The following is a 19,875-nucleotide window of genomic DNA, read 5'->3' on the forward strand; positions in this document are numbered from 1 at the left end:
ACATATTAATGATCCCGACTGTTACATAACAGTCGGTGTTATGTTGAGATTCGCTTGTTCTTCGGAGGTCTTTTAAACAAATGAGATTTACATAAGGAGGAAGCAATGGAGTTTGAAACTCAACGTATGTCTTTTCCATGTACTGAACTCTTGTTATTCAACTATGCCGAGGTAAATTCAATTTTTGATTCTAGGGCACCTTTAACATCTCGGTGAAAATACCACAGCACACCTTCAGGGGTCTAGTGGAGTCCATGCCTCGACGGGTCAGGGCTGTTTTGGTAGCAAAAGGGGACCAACACAATATTAGGAAGGTGGTCATAATGTTATGCTTGATCGGTGTATATGGGAATCAATTTGCCATGCTCCATTTGAGCTGCAGAAATTAAATTGAACTCTTTATTTCTCTCACTCAAAATGATTTCTGGTTTAAATTTGGTTTTCAGTTTTTTTTTTTTCAGACATTTGGATTTCAATGTATATCAAAGGGCTCACACACACACACACACACACACATAGGGTGAATTCAGAGTGATTGCCATTGAGATGAATTGGAAAAAGTGTCCGAATCACCTTGTATTCACCCTGTATTTATGCTGTTTCTTCCTCTGAAATGATTTACATGATATGAGATGACTGTGGTTTGACACCGTTTGCCAATCTGAGGTTTATCTTACTGCAAGTGTTACAGAGGAAGTTAATGTGGCCACATGTGATAAGTGGTATTTGTGTGGCACACTAGCAGCGTCTCTTTACCTGAGCGGTTCTGTGTTTTTGAGTATGCCAGATTGTTTTGAATTATGTGCATGTTCATTTTTTATAAGGATTTAATCAGTTTACTAAAAACATTAGTGCAGTTTGTTCAGATTAACACACTAAATAGGCAACGAACATCTCAAAACTCTTCTTGTTTACATTCAGAACTTGAGCCAAAGTCTTTATTGAAGTCTTTATTATTTATTAAACTTTATTTTTATATGATTAACTTAACAAAAACAGTAAACTTAAGAGGTGGACATTTTCACTAAATTTAGGAGTTACTTTAAATCACTGTAAATGTATTATCCAGATCTTAAAACCATTCACATCAGATTATTTAAATGCAAATGCAGAGATGTGGGGAGTCAGAGGGTTGGGGTTGAGCGCAACGGGAAATGTGATTCAACTCTTTCTTTGTGTTGTTCTGTGTAAAGCCTGTGCGTTCCCATGGGTACAAGCGGTGAGGAGCTCTACAGCTGAAGTTCCTCTTTTTAAATGGGGTTCCCTGATTGCAGTCGAGGGTCTGAGGAGGTATTTGGATAACAAGAAAAGTGACACTCAATGCAAACCTATCTCGTATGCTATGATAGTTGCTCTTTAATTTACCTTTCATGTGGTTTGCGTTGGTTGGTTGGTTGGTTGGTGAGCGAAGTCTAGATCTGATGTGAGGTTCGTTTTTGGAACCATTTTCTAAGCTGTCTTTGCTTTATAGTGTGTAAACTGTGGCATGTGCCTGGGATTAGGACATTTCATTGAGGATTTTAGCAGCACCCTGATGGTTATATGCTCCTTCATGGCCTGAACTTCAAGCAACACTGAAGTTTGCTGGGACGTTTTCAGTTTGTAGGTATGTGGCGCATAGTTTTTCACATTAACATTTATAAGTAATCGTTGCTGTGTTGTTGTTATTTGCTGTGTTTGAGTGGATTATGAGCTGCAGTAAATGAAGTATTTCTATTTTTACTTTTGTAAACAATGTATGAATTTTCATGTGCTTTTCTTACAGAAGGAAACTTAATTTTTAAATTAAGTTTTAGCAGTTTCAAGATATCAAAATATTATTGTTATATTATAAATTAGAGTTATTTTTAGCGTTAATTTATTTTATAATATGTAATTATGTATTTTATTATTTATTTTTATATATATTTATTATATATATATATATATATATATATATATATATATATATATATATATATATATATATATATATATATATGTATGTGTGTGTGTGTGTGTGTGTGTGTGTGTGCATTTAATGTGAAGTATTTAGTGTTGTGCAACTGATTTATGCATTTCTGTTTTTCTGCTAGCTGAAACATGTTCCAGTTCATCCGGAAACAAATTCATAATCACCTTGTGAAGCGAAAAATTATGAAAACACGTCTTGTTACAAAGGACGGTCACTGCAACATTAAATTTGGGACTACTGAATATCACAGCCATTTTGCTTTCCTTAAGGACTTCTGGACTACATTTGTTGAGATTCGCTGGTGTTTTGTAATTGTTTTATTTGCTGCTGCCTTCACTGGAAGCTGGTTCGTTTTTGGTTTGCTCTGGTATTCGCTTGCAAAAAGTAACGGAGACTTAGATGTTCTCCAGACCTCTTCTGAATCCCATCAGGTGAAATGTATAGAGAACATTAACAGTCTTACAACCGCCTTCTTATACTCTTTAGAGACCCAGACCACTATTGGCTATGGCGGTCGGGCTCTCACGGGTCACTGCCCGGGCACGGTCGCCCTGTTGATCATCCAGTCCCTCATGGGCACCATCATAAACTGCTTTATGTGTGGACTCATTTTGGCAAAGATCTCTCTCCCGAAGAGAAGAGCAAAAACGGTAACCTTCAGCGAAACTGCGGTCATTTGTCTTTGGAAGGGGAATCTGTGCCTCCAGATACGAGTGGCCAACCTTCGAAAAACTCTTCTTATTGGCAGCCACGTTTATGGAAAGCTTCTGCAGACCACCATTACTTCAGAAGGGGAGACCATCATACTGGATCAGGTGAATATTGACTTTTTGGTGGATGCTGGAAAGGACAATCTGTTCTTTGTTTGTCCGCTTACCCTGTACCACGTGATCGACAAATCAAGCCCGTTTTCTGAGATGGCTACGAACACTCTTCAGCAGCAGGACTTTGAGTTAGTGGTCTTCCTAGATGGTACGGCCGAATCCACCAGCTTGTCCTGTCAAGTCCGAACTTCGTACCTTCCACAGGAGATCAAGTGGGGTTACAACTTCCTGCCCGTCATCTCTCGCACCAAGGGTGGGAAATACCGCGTCGACCTGTCCAATTTTTCCAAAACGGAACCAGTGGTGACTCCGCACTGCGCTTGCTGTTTTCACAACGAACATAACAAGGAGATTATTCTCCACCGACACGGACGTGAAGGCATCGATAACCTGGGATTTGATGTTATTGACCTTCAAGACTCTGTTGATGTAACTGAGAAGGGTGATTAAGGGTTTGCTACAGCAGTGACTGATTGAGAGGAACACAAGTATGAAGTAAACATCCTGTGAAAGTTAGAAGCCACATAAAAAAGAGAGAGAGGAAGAGTTACTTTCACTAACAAACGGGCTGTGTTCCAAAACCTGAGCTGCCTGTGTAGTCAGACTATTAAGGCATTATTTGTGCTTCTGACAATTATGCTGCTAAGATACCTTGTTTTGATTAAATTGTAATTTAAATTAAATTGTCAGTGGCTCATGGTGGGTAAAGTGAGAGAATTTTGTGTGTGTGTCTGTCTATCTACAGTCAAACCAAAACTTATTCAGATATTTTTGACATAATTTTTACTAGTGGGTGCAGGACACTATAGTTAATTTATGTAAGTGAGGATAGCAAAATAAAGTAAACTGTGACCCCAAAATTCTTAAAAAGTAAAATTGATAAAAATTTGGAACTAAAACTATTCAGACACTTTGACCTGACCATGTTTTGCTTAAGTGTTATCTGATATAATTAAGATTATTTTTTTCTGACAGTTTAACTCTGAGATCTTGTCATAATTTGCCAGTTTTTTTTTTTTTTAAACTATAGTGAATAAACTCTATAAATGAATGAAATGTTCAAGGTGTCTGAATGAATTTTGGTTTGACTGTATACATATATATATATATATATACGCCTTTTTAACTAGAGAGGACCGGTAAAATGTCTTCACTATATAAGTGAAGACATTTGCCCCTCACAAGTATATACCTGCACGCACATTAATACATAAACTACTGTTCAGTTGTCAGAATGATTTTTATTTAATTTTATTTAATGTTTTTGAAAGTCTTTTATGCTCAGCAAGGTGAGCAGCAGTATTTATTTGATGAAAAATACAGTAATATTGTGAAATATTACAATTTAAATGTTTTTAATATATTACTGTCTTAGTGATTATTGATCAATTTAATCCATCCTTGCTAAAAATTAAAAAATGACATAAAATATAATATATTATACATACACACACACACACACACACACACACACATGTTCGTTTTTGTAAATTGTGAGGACATGCCATAGGCGTAATGGTTTTTATACTGTACAAACCGTATTTTCTATCCCCCTGCACCAACCCTACTCCTAAACCTAACCATCACAGGAAACTGTGCACACTTTTACTTTCTCACAAAAACTCATTCTGTATGATTTATAAGCCTTTTGAAAAGTGGGGACATGGGGTAATGTCCTCATAAGTCACCGCTTCTTGTAATACCTATGTCATACCCATGTCATTATACACATTTGTCCTGATATGTCACAAAAATGCGCGCACACACACACACACCTGTATATGTGTTTTCAAACCAAATTTGGGTCAAAAATAGACAAACCCAAATCTGGGTTGAAAAATCTGGGTCCCCAAACCCACAGTGTAAACCTTTCATTTAGTTAGAATACTGCATTAGAAGGCAGATGATTTTGTAGACATCAAGGCTGTTCTCTAGGTTCAATATTTGTGTATTTGTGTAAAATTTAACTAAGTTTTTCATTGTTTCATCAAGATCTAACTTCTAACAGAATCAATGGAGAACAGTTTGGGGAACTCTATTTTAAGTGATTGCAGACATTGACAAGAGATGCCTGCTGAGTGTTCATTTGAGGATCAGAGCAGAAGACAAATTAGATTAAGGAGAAGCATAAGAGTAGTGAGTGGAACCAAGTTCCCCCCTGCCTCAATGTATGTTACTAAATATGATAATATTATTATTATTAACATGTTAAAGCATTAAAATAATTCAGGACCAGAGAGAGCCTTTAATGTCATAAACAAGCAATTTCATGCATATTCGATAGTAGATACTTAAAACAAAAATGTTTGCATGATTACTTGGAGATTGTGTTTTTGCCTCTATAATATGGTTCAATGGAAGTTTGTTAAATGTGATGTTCTAAATTAAAATGCATATTAAGAGAAATATTTGATCAAATCGCACTTTCATATAGGACTGACCTATAAAAAGACTTGTTCACTCTGAACTGAGCAGCTTTTAGAAGGTCATAACATTTTAGAGAGGCTGGAAAGGTTTGATTCTGCATGAATGTCATACATTTTTTTATCTTTATTCACTAATGGGTGAGTAATTTCAACATTACGTAAACAGTCAAGCTTCCTTTAATTAAATGTGGAAGTCTTTTATCCATTTAATGTCCATGAATTTGCTGTTGATTTGAAATTGGGGTTTTCAGAGGGTCCTATTTCTGCCTTTCAGAGTTCTGAAAATCTGACCTAGCCTACACTCTCCTGATGACCTACCATTAGTTTAAGTTATGTCTGACAAAATACACATGCTATAATTCTTTACATAAATATGCACATGGCAAAAAAACAGCATAACGAACCATTAGATAATGTGCTAATATATGCATGTTGAGCACATGTATTATTATCTGATGGTTCCTTATGCTATTTTTTGCCATGTGCCCATGGGTAACACATTTGGTCAAGATATGCTAGCACTGTCTTCAAAGAAAAAAAACATGGGTAGCAAATCTTTCAAGAGCTTTTTACACTGCGATTGACTCAGGGTTATCGTCGTTTAGCGGGGTTAGCACCACTTTCCCCCCGGGGTTATGAAATGCTGCTCCGGAGGGTTAAAGGATTAGTTCACTTTAAAATGAAAATGACCCCAAACTTTACTCACCCCCAAGACATCCTAGGTGTACATGACTTTCTGATGAACACAATCGGAGTTATATTAATAAATATCCTGACACATCCAAGCTTTATAATGGCACTGAACGGGACCAATGAATATGAGCTCAAGAAAGTGCATTCATCCATCATAAACCTACTCCTTCTGAAGTGAAGCGATGAGTTTGTGTAAGAAAAATATCCATATTTAACAAGTTATAAAGTAAAATATCTAGCTTCCGCCAGAACGCCTTCCGTATTCAGCCGTATTAACACCCAACACTAAGACAACTAATATCACACACACAGCACCCAATGTTAAAACACACAACATTTAAACAAACACTGGACAAACTTGAGCCCATAGACTAACAGTTCACTTCTCAGCTCATGAGCACCAGCGCGTGCAGACCTTCCCTGACATACTGTGAGGCCAGTTTTATCACCTATCACGGGGCTCCTCACTTCCCCTGGCCGTGCCCACACTGGAAGTGGTATCCGCAGGTTTTTTACACCTCTCTGCTGGTGTTTCATGCAAGGCCACCCAAATCTCCTACCAAGGGGCTCCTTACTTTCCTTGGCTGTTTCTCCGTCAGTTTACTCCTACTAATCTACACTACACACCATCTAATCTACACTATCACCATCTCAGGTTTGACCCAGCAGACCACGTAAACATGTTGAAATCAATACGCAAAAATTGCTCTTATTTTGCAATAACCAAGCAACTTAATTTTCTGGTAAGATTCACCTCTCTTGTTTCACACAATTAAGTCTTTCTTCTCTCGCCTGTCTTTCTAATTGTGGAAACCTGCTAATTGATGGTCAGCCCTTTATCAGAGACAAGATATACATTTTCCAAGGACAACCAACTCTTTCTCAGAGGCAAAAAGCTTTCATGTGACATATTTATATCACCTTTTAATAATGGTCTTATTCTTTCACAGCCACCTGTTGTTTACTGAAAAAACAAACAGACTTAGCAAAAAACTGCTCAGTGGGCTACAAGACTTTTCTCAGACACATCTGACCTTTGCACTTATTATTTCTCACATTCATGTAGGCCATGAGGCTTTCAAAACACATCTAGCTTTTTTTTATTCAAACTATTCTACAATTTTTTTCTATAGGATAGATAAAATATTTCAAAATATTTCATATCACCATCACTAAGCTTCCGACAACTCTTTCAGTCTTTATTTAAAGGTGCCCTAGAATTCAATATTGAATTTACCTTGGCATAGTTGAATAACAAGAGTTCAGTACATGGAAATGACATACAGTGAGTCTCAAACTCCATTGTTTCCTCCTTCTTATATAAATCTCATTTGTTTAAAAGACCTCCGAAGAACAGGCGAATCTCAACGTAACACCGACTGTTACATAACAGTCGGGGTGTACGCCCCCAATATTTGCATATGCCAGCTCATGATCAAGGCATTACACAAGGGCAGAACATATGGATGTGCACAGCTGAATCATCAGACTAGGTAAGCAAGCAAGGACAATAGCGAAAAATGGCAGATGGAGCAATAATAACTGACATGATCCATGATATCATGATATTTTTAGTGATATTTGTAAATTGTCTTTCTAAATGTTTCGTTAGCATGTTGCTTATGTACTGTTAAACGTGGTTAAAGTTACTATCGTTTCTTACTGTATTCACGTTATTTTCATTTTTAAACACTTGCAGTCTGTATAATTCATAAACACAACTTCATTCTTTATAAATCTCTCCAACAGTGTGTAATGTTAGCTTTAGCCACGGAGCACTATCAAACTCATTCAGAACCAAATGTAAACATCCAAATACAATACTCACATGATCCGATGTATGCATGCAGCATGCATGACGAACATCTTGTAAAGATCCATTTTGTGGGTTATATTAGCTGTGTGTACTGTGTTTATAGCCCAAAAAGCATAGTTCACTTTTTATGCGTACTCGAGAGTCAGCATACAGTGTGCGTGACGTGAATTTCATCACCAGAAGAGTATGCGTGTATTATACGCACATCGCCAGATTTTTGTAACTGCGCATACTTGCACGCGCAGGTCACACATGCGCATTTCATTTTTTTTGCAGTAATTCATTTATCCACAAGGTGGCAACCATGCCCTGGGGGCGTCGATTCACAAGGTAGTCAAAAACAAACTGCATAAACAGAACAGATTGGAACGCATGCAAGCTACAGCGATGATGGAGGCCTACATAGACAAGAGATTGTGCAAAGAGGTTAGAAAGTACATTTTACATTGTTACATTTTTTACGACCTACCGACCATTTTTTTTATTTTTTTGGCTGTTACGGCAAACCAAAATAATTTTAAGGATGGCCTTAGCCACGACCAGTTGTAGCAATAAAATACATGTTCTTATAGGTATTCAAGATTATTTTATTAATCATCTGGCATGCGATGAGCCATCTCGGTTATGTGTTTCATCCACTTTTGACACACATCTTGGTCCTCCGCTCGACCAGGAACTCTGTGCAATCCGTATGGCCGTAAACATGGGCAGTCAATGTGCAACAAAGCTTCGTGGATTACACAAACGGTTTTATTCCAGGCCTGTAGTTTTGTGCTGTTGTTAAAACAACCAACCACACAACACGCTCTGCCCGGCATCACTGGACAGCATATGTACTAAAAAAACTATATAGCTAACATCTGCTACAGCCTACGGGACCAACACGCTACTTCTGCTACTTCCTTAGCAGCAAGGCACGCAGTAATGGCGGCGCTGCTTTACTTCCGTGTTTCGCCGGATTTGTCTATACACATATTCAAATGTCTTTGTGTCAGTTTATTGTTTAACCCTTTGAGCGGTTCCCACATATGGGATGTTTATTTCTGTGCCCCTGGGCGTACGGTTCCACATATGGGATTTAGAATGTTCAGCGACGTTACATAACTGTTATATTCAAACTGTGCTTTCGCGCTCTGGCTGCGAGACAGACGCGCGCTCTCTTGTCATCACAGCTATGCAGTGTTTTCAGCCACATAATGTTTCTTTTAAGGTTTCAGACATTTAAATACTCATAAGCACCATTAAACTATACATTTGGAGTTTATAAAATACACACTGATGTCAGACGTCAGTGGAAGCATCAATAAACAGTGAATTCAAATATAATTTGCCGACATTTATTCATATCAGACACACATAATGGGTCAAAGTAACTATAAAGTTTACTCTCTTATTCTTCCAGTTCACCAGCCACTTACTTGCATATATTTCAGGAGAAACTGATGTATTCACCTGCTGTAAATCAGACTGACAGAACTCTGTGAACTGCAGTGCAAACTAAGATGGCGGCGCCCATCTCGCATTATAGATCAAGATAAAGATCATTTATAACGGTTTGTAAACGACAAAACACACTCACTCACACACACATATTTGAGAATCGGAATATCATATAGTTGAAGAAATGTAAGCAAGTTTGCAAATATTTTAAATAAAAAAGGAAAAACAAAATAGTGATCCATCTCTCCTACAGTGTTATTGTGGCTACGTTCAGCGCTCGTGACACTCACGCGTGTCGCCATGGAAACAATAAGGGCAAACGTTCTAAAATAAGGGTCGCTTTAAAAAAAACTCACTCTGGCGGTCAGTTAGAATATTTTAAACTCACGCTTGAAAGGTGTGCGTATCCTGTGTGTTTTAATATTATAAAGCCTAAAAGAAAATTTTTGTCAGGACAGAAATGTGTGATACTTCAGAGATTTCCTATACACAATCCTGAGCGAATGAAACTGTGGTTGCTACGCCTACGTCAACCTTTTCAACGTAATTGCGTATTACGTGACGTCACGAACGCGCATCAGAGAAAAGAGCAAAGCCAGCATTTGTGCTTATAAAACTTAAACTTTTTAATTTAAAAAAAAATGACCAATCGTTTCGCTAGATAAGACCCTTATTCATCGTCTGGTATCGTCTGGTGTCGTTTAAAGCCCTTTGAAGCTGCACTGAAGCTGCCATTTGGACCTTCAACCGTTTGGTGCCCATTGAAATGAATGATATGGAGAAAAATCCTAGAATGTTTACATCAAAAACCTTCATTTCTTTTCGACTGAAGAAAGAAAGACATGGACATCTTGGATGACATGGGGGTGAGTAAATTATCAGCAAAAGTTTATTTAAAAGTGAACTAATCCTTTAACTGCGACAGTGAACCACTCTTCCAGCCTTCCTTCACGGCATCAACACTTTGAGGTCTAAATGAACCGTTTCCGTGAATGAATGAGTGTGTAATACCCGGGCTCTGGATAGAAGTCTAATTTTCTCCTTCCTGAGTGATAATTGGGCACAAACTTTGATGTTCTCATTAGTGGACTTAGAGGTAGGATATTGTGAAGCATTTCAGTGTAATTTCCAAATATCCTTCTTTTGCTTTAATGATGAAAAGAGCAAGATCGAATAAAACCTGATGATCCATGTTGTCCAGTGTGACTTGAGAATGATCAAATTGTACTTGCGCTTCATTGGAGCAAAAATACATCTTATCTTTAGTTCAAATATTATGTGACTCAGTTTTACACCATTTCTCTTTGTTTTGGTTTAAATGGAAATAATCCAGATTTTTTATGTGATCCCAGACAGCAATTTACCATCTCTCACTGTACTGTGTGTATATGAAAGTGCGATTTGATCAAATAATTCTCTTAATATGCATTTTAATTTAGAACATCACATTAAACAAACTTCCACTGAACCATATCTGACATTATAGAGGCAAAAAACACAATCTCCAAGTAATCATGCAAACATTTTTGTTTTAATTTAATATTTGTGCAAATGCAAACCAACTTTGGCAGAATAAAAACACTCAAATAATCTGGCAGAAGAATTTGTATATATGTATTTTTTTTAGTTTAGAAAAAGGAACAATTCTCTTTATCAATCTGGCGGCACTTCAGGAGTTTGAGGAAAGTCTCTATCTTGTGTGCATCTTTCCTGAAGCAGTAGAGCACACTGTAGTCTCTTCTCAAAGTCTCAAGAATATCGGAAGAGACGATGTGATCGGATGTCTCTTCAGGAACCTCCAACAGCAAACCACCGTCACCCAGGATCTGACAGAGAGACAGACTGAATTCAGTTTCCAAATGAAGAAAACGTGTTTTGTCTAATAATTTTCAAAACTTCATATTTACCTGTCTGATGAGAACCACTACCCCCTGCTCCAGGCTCATTAGTTTGCTAGACATCCATCTGCTCCTGTCCAGCAGGGCACTTGAGACGTTCTCATAATTCTCAAGAGACGCCTGCAGACCTGCCAGTGGATTAGTCCAGAACTGGATCAGAATCAGGACTGAGTGAAGGATCCATTTGTCCTGGAAGGAAAATGTGTTTATCTTAGCAGAATGTTACTCTGTTACAGCGAATTTCATCAGATGCCATTAGAGGAACTCACAGAAATCTGTTGGATTTCACTTTTAGACATAGACACTGTTTTTGGAGCACACATGGTCCCGCTGGGAACATGCAGATTCACACCTCCGAATGAAACGAGCATCTCCTCCTGAAAATAGGAATCATTCGGTAAAGCGTTCTGCTGGTTGACTGTTTAAATATTCTCATAAGGAATTTAGTGGGATTGAAGTCATTTCAAACTCCAAGAAGAAGCTTTTATAAGCTTAGCTTTAGGTTCATCTCTCTGTTACTCACAAACAGCAACTTGGACTCCTCTGAGACGCGGTAAATGAGCTCTGCATGTTGAACGGCTCGTTCCAGAAGCTTCTCCAGTGAGATGGTACAGGAAGTCCCTCCAGTCTCTTGGTCTGGACAGTCCACAGCAGATGCGATCACAGCCTGCAGTGAGCAGAGCACAAACGCCACACAAACCTGGAGAACTTCAGGAGACAAAAGGAGAGAGATTCGTCAGCAGATACATTCATTAATGTTCACAATGGTTTTATAGCCTGAACCTTTATTATAAAAGCAACTATATATTATTTGTGAGTGAGACTATATAGTATGCATATATAGACTACTCCTTTATTTATAGCAAGATATATTTCAGTTAGCCATCAAGAAATAATTTTCTTTTGAACAAATTAGCCTGAGCTACATTATTTTTCTGCCAGATGTAAGGACCCTGTACCTGTAGTTTTCTTCATTATTGTGGAACAAAAGAAAAGTCTTGTTGGACTCTGGTTGTGCTTCTGCCACATTTATCTACGCTTTATATACTCTGCTGCCTTAATGAATTAACCAAATGAGAACAGAACTTGAACGTAGGTGATGGTAAATTGATATTTGTGACCACATGTGTCGCTTTGTTTTTATGCATCATCTCTGACTAAATAAGACATATGTCAGATGGAGAATTCAGCTGTTTCTGAGTGTTTCCTTTACAGATTTTTTGGCTGAATGTTTAATTTATATTACATCCTGCCATATTTCATTTGAAACAACTCATCAAGTATTACACATTTTATTATTTTTATTTTTATATGTGATGAATAAGAAAGGAACTTATTATTATTCCTCACTTTCTACAGTGGCAGTTAGAATATTAAATGAAGGGTATAAGCAACTCTTTATTAGAATAACTCTTACTTTGTGTATAACTGTGTTATAATTGAGATAGGATAGAAAGGATAATTTCAACATTGGGGGACAAAAAAAATTCAAACTAAATAACTGATCAAAATAACTTCCCCTTCTCTGATGACGTGTTTACTGGCGTGAGGGCGGGACAACCTGTCACTCACGTGACATCACAGCAATAGCAAACCACTACTATCCAATCAAATCCTGATGGCCAAAATCAAGTCCTGCCCTGTATTTTGTCTTGTTTGAAAAGCTGTTTCACTCAGATATATGTCACAATAGGGAAGAAGAGAGTAGTGTAGTGCAACTTTAGTTTAATCCCGACTTGCACGTTGTAGTTAGTGGTTAAAGGCAAAGGATTATAAATATGGAGAGAAAGCCGTGATGGACAATCTGAAAAACCTCTGTATTTTTAGTCAACGTTTCAAAAAGTCTGCTTAATGACACATTTTTGCGTCACGCGGCGGACTTTTACTGACAAATGTGCGAATTTCTCGGATCAGGGGCCTGTTCTTCGTACGTGGATTACTCAGTTAATTTACTGTTGATGATTTGACATGATCCAGATTTGTTATGTACTTCGAAGCTCTTCCTGGAGTTGTTGTCATAGCAACAGGCCTGTAAGCTCAAACCTGTTAGGGACCAGGCTTATTTCATGTAAAAAGATTAGATTGCATCTTTTTAAGTGGAAATGATACTTAAAGTCTGTTCAAGCCACTGCTACTTTCTTACAAGAGTACTGAACCAGTGACAACAATAATTGAAAATAATAATTAAAAAATTGAATTTGAAAATAATATTATAATGTTGTGTAGTCCATCATAATATAGACATACGTTTTACTCACTGAGAGATTTATTCTTGAGGAAATTAATTTGACCGGTGACAGCTAATATGGGAGGGGCCTGATGCAGCGCAGGCAAGCACATAACTGTCTGAAAAACTGTCTGCTGTGCCATTAGAAACATTTTTTTGACTCATAAGAAACTTTAATTAATGCTGTCATGTAACAAATCTGCTTTTTAGCTGACCAAAAATTGATGTGATGTTATTTCCATCAAGAGGTGCATCAGTTTTTGGTCAAGATCTTGTATTGAGGTGAGCACTCTGTAAAGTCTCCTCCAGCACATCCCAAAGACTTGCAATGAATTTAAGGTCTGGACTCAGAGGTGCAAATTGCTGTATGAAAATGATTCTTAATGCTCCCTTCCAACCATTCTTTCACAGTTTGGCCGAGATGAAGCTGTTCTCTGCGGGTACATGAGCGCTGAACGGTCGCTGACGGCCTGGAGCTCACATCTCCGAAAGCGTCTAAACAAATTTTCAAGTAGGCGCTATGTTTACATATAAATCACATATCAGAGGTCTAAACAACTACATTCTCGCCTAAAAAACTTAAAAAAAAAACTACATTCCGTTACAAAATAACAGTAGTATCTATAAAAATATGGTGGGTTTGCTTATCTGCCATGACAGCGGAGTGATTCAAACAGTGAAACGGTTCCCGTGGCGATACTGGTAGAATATCGCATAGCTGGAAATGGATGTGGGCGGGGTTGGATGTCCACCGCAGGCTGCAGCGAGCCCTACTTGTATTTTTTGATATTCAGAGTCCGTCAGTGATTTCGACTTCAGTGAAAATTAAATTAATACGGCATTAGATGGCGGCAAAGACTCTTTATGAGTGAGTCAGTCTGTCACAAAGACTTTTATATTGAAATGGATTGAAACAAGGACGTTGTTTTTACTTTAAACTACATCTTACGAGATGCATCTCACAGCGCATGACAACGCTAGTCAATGCATTTGTCAGTTGACATTTATGACATTTTAACATTTATGAGCAGCAGACAGTGTTCTACACTCATGACATGGGGGAAGTCTAAGGTGACTCCCTCATTTTATTATTCATAGTTTACCATTTTCATCAGGGTGTCCACTGAGCACTGAAGACACGGTGGAGAGAAAGTTTCAAGGTCCGTGCAGGGATCAGATGTCAGACTTGTGACGTTCTTCATGTCAAAACTGTGTCATCTTTACTTCTTTATGACGCAAGTCAGGATGAAACTTTCCCAACTGAAAAGTGGAACAACAGCTGCTTACATGAGAAACTAAAACCAGATTTGGTGAGTAAAATACTTAAAACAAGAGTGCAAAATGGCAGGGGGACTTGCATCTTTTAAAATATATATGTATGGAATTTTATTTTATTTATTTTATTTCACTCCTAGAAGAAAAGGTTCTATATGACCTTAAAGGGTTCTGTCAAACAGCTCGTAAACATTCTTTCTCACTAGAAAAAATTGAAATAACCCATTAAACATGAAAGTATTATGCAATCATATAAGAAATTTCTTCTTATAGTACCTTTTAAAGAATCAAGAACCCAGGGTTCAATTATAAAACTTCATTGAAACTAAGAGTGACAAGCTTATTGTCCACCATCAATAGTAGCTGAAGATGGCCTCTAATTTTGTCGAGGAATATATTTTTAAATTGATTTATCACACAATGTATTGTGAAAATGACTGCCTGTGTTTGTTTTGCACTTCAAGACACATGGTAATATCATCTCACATTCTGTCACACCACGCAACAGTCATGACACAGAACACGGCGGTTTGATCATGGCAGAGGTTTGATGAGGTGGCAGGGGGGCTGTGTTCATCGCTAATTACTTACTGTTTAGCAAATGCAGTTCACACAAATCAACTTACAGGAGACGAACTGCAATTCCAGAGTTGGGTCAAAACCTCAAGGGCACAAAAGTTTCAGCAAGAGTGTGATTTGAGGTGAGATTAACTTACTTGACTGGAGAAACGTTCAGAAGACCAATTAGAAACACATACACTGTAAACTCGAGTAAGTAATCAGTTATCAGTTCAAATTTTTTTAATTAAATTTAGTTAATTAACTATTTTATTTTGAGTTTCTTGCAAATCAAATGAGTTATTTACAATACAACAAATGCATAAATGTAAGATATTTACACTGGAGTACTTTTTCTCACTCCATATCTCTCCCTGAGGATACTTGATCATCAAATGAATGCTTTTTTAAGGTGAGCACATGACCAACTCAGATAAAACATGAGTTTATCCACTTGCCAGAGATTATGGTCATTAACTGTAATTGTGCTAGTTATAAAAACCAGGAGTTTTTATCATCATAAAAGTAAAAGGTCATAAAAAGTTTTCATCTCAGCCTCTCACCTCAGATTCTCAGGAGAAAAATACATTGAAGAAGTAAGTTTTTTCACATTTAAATTCTTTAGGCTTGGCTGGAAGGATGTTTACTGGCAGAAATTATTCAGTAGATCTGATATTGTGTATGCACGCTTTGTTGTTTGAATGGTGTGAAATATAGCACATGGTTGAATGTGGTTATTGCAGGCCTACATCCTAATAATTGCCTATGATTAGTCACATTGTATAAACACAACATCAACATAAACAGTGCTTATATGCCCAATATTTTACGTATTGTAGTAAAAGCATTTAACAGCTGGCAACCAATGGGGCCTCAGGGTTTGCACAGGAAGTGCCACTACAACTGTGTTTTTATGCCATTTAAAGTAGGCTACTTTAAGTACACACTTAAAGGTATGTATTTTGTGTTCAAAATTAACAAAATTTAAAGAACGAGTTAATACATCATCAATCCTACTTCTAAAACGTGTTTTTGTCTTACCCTGATTCACTGGGCAATATATGGTGAACCTATTATAAGTGTTTACACGGATCAGGCATAACATTATGACCACTGGTGAAGGTGAAGTGAATAACACTGATTTCTCTTCATCACTGCACCTGTTGGTGGGTGGGATATATTAGGCAACAAGTGAACATTTTGTCCTCAAAGTTTATGTGTTAGAAGCAGGAAATATGGGCAAGCGTAAGGATTTGAGCAAGTTTGACAAGAGCCAGATTGTGATGGCTAGATGACTGGGTCAGAGCATCTCCAAAACTGCAGCTTTTGTGGGGTGTTCCTGGTCTGCAGTGGTCAGTTTCTATCAAAAGTGGTCCAAGGAAGGAACAGTGGTGAACCGGTGACAGGGTCATGGGCTGCCAAGGCTCAATGATGCATGTGGGGAGCGAAGGCTGGCCCGCGTGGTCCGATCCAACAGACGAGCTACTGTAGCTCAAATTGCTCAAGAAGTTAATGCTGGTTCTGATAGAAAGATGTCAGAATACACAGTGCATCACAGTTTGTTGCGTATGGGGCTGCAGAGCTGCAGACCAGTCAGGGTGCCCATGCTCACCCCTGTCCACCACCGAAAGTGCCAACAATGGGCACGTGAGCATCAGAACTGGACCACGGAGCAATGGAAGAAGGTGGCCTGGTCTGATGAATCATGTTTTCTTCTACATCACGTGGATGGCCGGGTGCGTGTACGTCGCTTACCTGGGAACGCATGGCACCAGGATGAACTATGGGAAGAAGACAAGCTGGTAGAGGCACTGACCTAAGCATTGTTGCAGACCATGTACATCCTTTCATGGAAACGGTATTCCCTGGTTGCTGTGGCCTCTTTCAGCAGGAGACTGCGCCCTGCCACAAAGCAAAAATGGTTCAGGAATGGTTTGAGGAGCACAACAACAAGTTTGAGGTGTTGACTTGGCTTCCAAATTCCCCAGATCTCCAATCGAACATCTGTGGGATGTGCTGAACAAACAAGTCCGATCCATGGAGGCTCCACCTCGTAACTTACAGGGCTTAAAGGATCTGCTGCTAACATCTTGGTGCAGATACCACAGCACACCTTCAGGGGTCTAGTGATCAGAGATCGAGTCAACTAGATCATCCATTGTGAAGACATCATCAACACGACAGCCAGTGCCACAGTTCCTCAACAGACCGTCCATACCGACGTGATGAATACGATCCTCAACTGGACACGACCACAACGCAGCCCTGAAGTACCAGCAGAGATCGAGTCAACTAGATCATCCATTGTGAAGGCCTCATCGACACGACAGCCAGTAGCACAGTTCCTCAACAGACCGTCCAGACCGGCGTGATGAATACGATCCTCAACTGGATGGAACTGAAATAAACACTTTGATTGTTGCGATCCTATTAGATTTATGATAGCAACCTGATTGTAACAAAGCACTGTTCGCCAGAGGAGAACTGGCCCCCCGACTAAGCCTGTTTTTTTTTTTTCTCCATTTTAACACCTATTTGCCACTTGTTTGCCACCTGATGTCACCTGATGGAGTTTGGGTTCCTTGCCGCTGTCGCCTTTGGCTTGCTTAGTTGGGGACACTTGACATTTGATATTCAATAGTATTCTTGACATTTATTCAACAGTGCTTCTGATCTGCCTGCATTGACACTATTATTTAAGAGCTGCTGTGCAGCCAAATTATGTACCAGCTATCAATGTAAAGCTGCTTTGACACAATCTGCATTGTAAAAAGCGCTATATAAATAAAGGTGACTTGACTTGACTTGACTAGTGGAGTCCATGCCTCGATGCGTCAGCGCTGTTTTGGCAGCAAAAGGGGGTCCAACACAATATTAGGAAGGTGGTCATAATGTTATGCCTGATTGGTGTATATTTAGACCTGGCGAGATCGTTTCGTGGGAAATGGACCCTTCGCTAAGCCCCGCCCTCCTTAGTTACTGTTACTATGCCTGTCAAGCTTTCGCATCTGGCAAGTCATTTACAGTATGTATGCACCGGTGTCAGACATTTTCAAGAAGATAATTAGTCATTTTTGGCGAACAGGTGAAATATCTGAGAGAGCAAGACAAAAGGGACTGGAGTATGCATTCAAGGGATATATTCATGACATAATATGCAGTCGATTAGAAAATAATTTGTTCAAAATTGAAGCTAAAGCTCCCAGCAGCCGCCTCATATGCTGACCATTCAAATGGGAAACACACCATTTATTGAGGAAAAGCTTTGTTCATCCACAGCAGGTTAAGTGAAATTTGTGAAAATAACCTAATAATTATAAATCAAACAGCTTATCCGTAAGTCTGGAATAAACACAAGATGTTAGCCTGACCACTTTGCAATGATAACATTCTCCCGCTTATATTTTTAGCACGCCAGGCTAACGTAACTCCGTCTTGCCTTTAATCATTTTATTTCACGTTCAAATATATGCATTATGAACAAAGAACCGTCATTATTTCCAAGCAATGATGTGCTGAGTTAGCTAGCTAGCTAACCTACCCGTCAGATTGTCCTACCTGGGCTTACTGCATATGCATACATCAATATTACATCATTGTTGTCATGATAAATAACACAAAATTACTGTATATGCATTATTATAAGGGTAGGTTTAGTGTTGGGGTAGGTGTAGATGTTAATAAAGCCATAGACCATGTTAATATCACGCTGGAAGCACAATCTGATAGGTAACGTTAGCATTTTTTCAGATTTTGCTAACGTTACCTACTGTTTCAATGGGAGGTAGCAAAATCTGACAGGGTAGCACAAAGAACACCGGCATTTCTCCCCTCACTCGAAAGCTTGACAGACCTCCCGCGCCTAGTAACGGTTGCTAAACCACGATTGGCCTGTGGCGGTTTTCGGGCGTGGCTTAGCGAAGGGTCAATTGCGATGTGCATTACTCACCCGTGTGTGTCTCGTCATATCCGTAAATAGAGAAAAGTTGCTCAGACTACTTTGGTGCGTGTTGTTGGACAGCCATAGATTCGTTGTCACAACGAGCGAGAAAGGTTGACATGGAAGCGTGTTAAAACTGAAACCCTCAGGAAATCACATTTTCACACGTATCAAAAAAAAAAAAAAAAATCTGCTGGCAAAAACGGAAATGGCGAGAATAGGGATTTGAAATGTTGTAAAAGTGTCAAAAGCTAGTGTGAATTTCCTGTTTCACCCTTGATTGGTCCCAGGTGTGTCTTGTTAATTAGTCTAGTTAAGTTTTGGTTTTGTGTGTGTATACAGCTCATGTTTGTCATGCCTTATTAAAGGCTGAATGTTGGTCCTAAACTGCTGCTTTCTAGGTTTATATTATTGTGTGCATGTTGTTTTATTTATATATATACATTTTTTTTTATAAAAAATAAAAAAAAATTATTTTTATATATAAGAAATATTAAGTTAGATAATTTTGGAAACAAACAAATCAATAAAAGAAGAAACAAGACTGCACATTCTAAAGTGAATCTCTTAATTTTCTTCCACTAGGTGTCAGTAAAGGTCTGGGAGACTCTTGACAGATGGACCCTATTCATCAGTTCCATCACCGAGGGGCTCGGGTTCATTTGTGCAGAGGAGAGATGTCACGATAACAAAGACAGATTGTGAAATGATACACTCTATCAATCAGATGTAGAAAGAAGGAAAACAAATCAACTGCAGTTTAATGAAGAATGAAAAGGAGGAAAATGAAAGTGCGAATGGAAATGTGTGATTACCTGTTGTAC

General features: G+C 38.4%; 2 protein-coding genes across 3 annotated transcripts; one reads left to right on the top strand and one right to left on the bottom strand.

The window, feature by feature from the left end:
* Positions 1 to 227: 227 nt before the first annotated feature.
* On the top strand, positions 228 to 3,602 carry kcnj1b (potassium inwardly rectifying channel subfamily J member 1b). The gene is made up of 3 exons (XM_048180959.1): positions 228 to 1,290; positions 1,472 to 1,606; positions 2,076 to 3,602. Exon 3 carries the CDS (start codon positions 2,083 to 2,085, stop codon positions 3,226 to 3,228), a length of 1,146 nt encoding a protein of 381 aa, XP_048036916.1. The 5' UTR covers positions 228 to 1,290; positions 1,472 to 1,606; positions 2,076 to 2,082; the 3' UTR covers positions 3,229 to 3,602.
* A 7,054-nt stretch (positions 3,603 to 10,656) lies between these two features.
* On the bottom strand, positions 10,657 to 19,307 carry smtlb (somatolactin beta). Of its 2 annotated transcripts, none has more exons than XM_048180960.1 (5): positions 19,061 to 19,307; positions 11,575 to 11,759; positions 11,321 to 11,428; positions 11,061 to 11,240; positions 10,657 to 10,979 (listed from the first exon to the last, which is right to left on the bottom strand). In XM_048180960.1, the coding sequence occupies exons 3-5, from the start codon at positions 11,420 to 11,422 to the stop codon at positions 10,782 to 10,784; spliced, it is 480 nt and encodes a 159-aa protein (XP_048036917.1). In that variant the 5' UTR covers positions 11,423 to 11,428; positions 11,575 to 11,759; positions 19,061 to 19,307; the 3' UTR covers positions 10,657 to 10,781. The 2 variants fall into 2 exon arrangements, with proteins under 2 accessions (XP_048036917.1, XP_048036918.1); XM_048180961.1 differs by lacking the exon at positions 19,061 to 19,307 and adding an exon at positions 14,382 to 14,606.
* Between the last annotated feature and the right edge of the window lie 568 nt (positions 19,308 to 19,875).

The sequence above is a fragment of the Megalobrama amblycephala genome, linkage group LG2, assembly GCF_018812025.1.
Source record: "Megalobrama amblycephala isolate DHTTF-2021 linkage group LG2, ASM1881202v1, whole genome shotgun sequence".
In the NCBI taxonomy this organism is placed as follows: Eukaryota; Metazoa; Chordata; class Actinopteri; order Cypriniformes; family Xenocyprididae; genus Megalobrama; species Megalobrama amblycephala.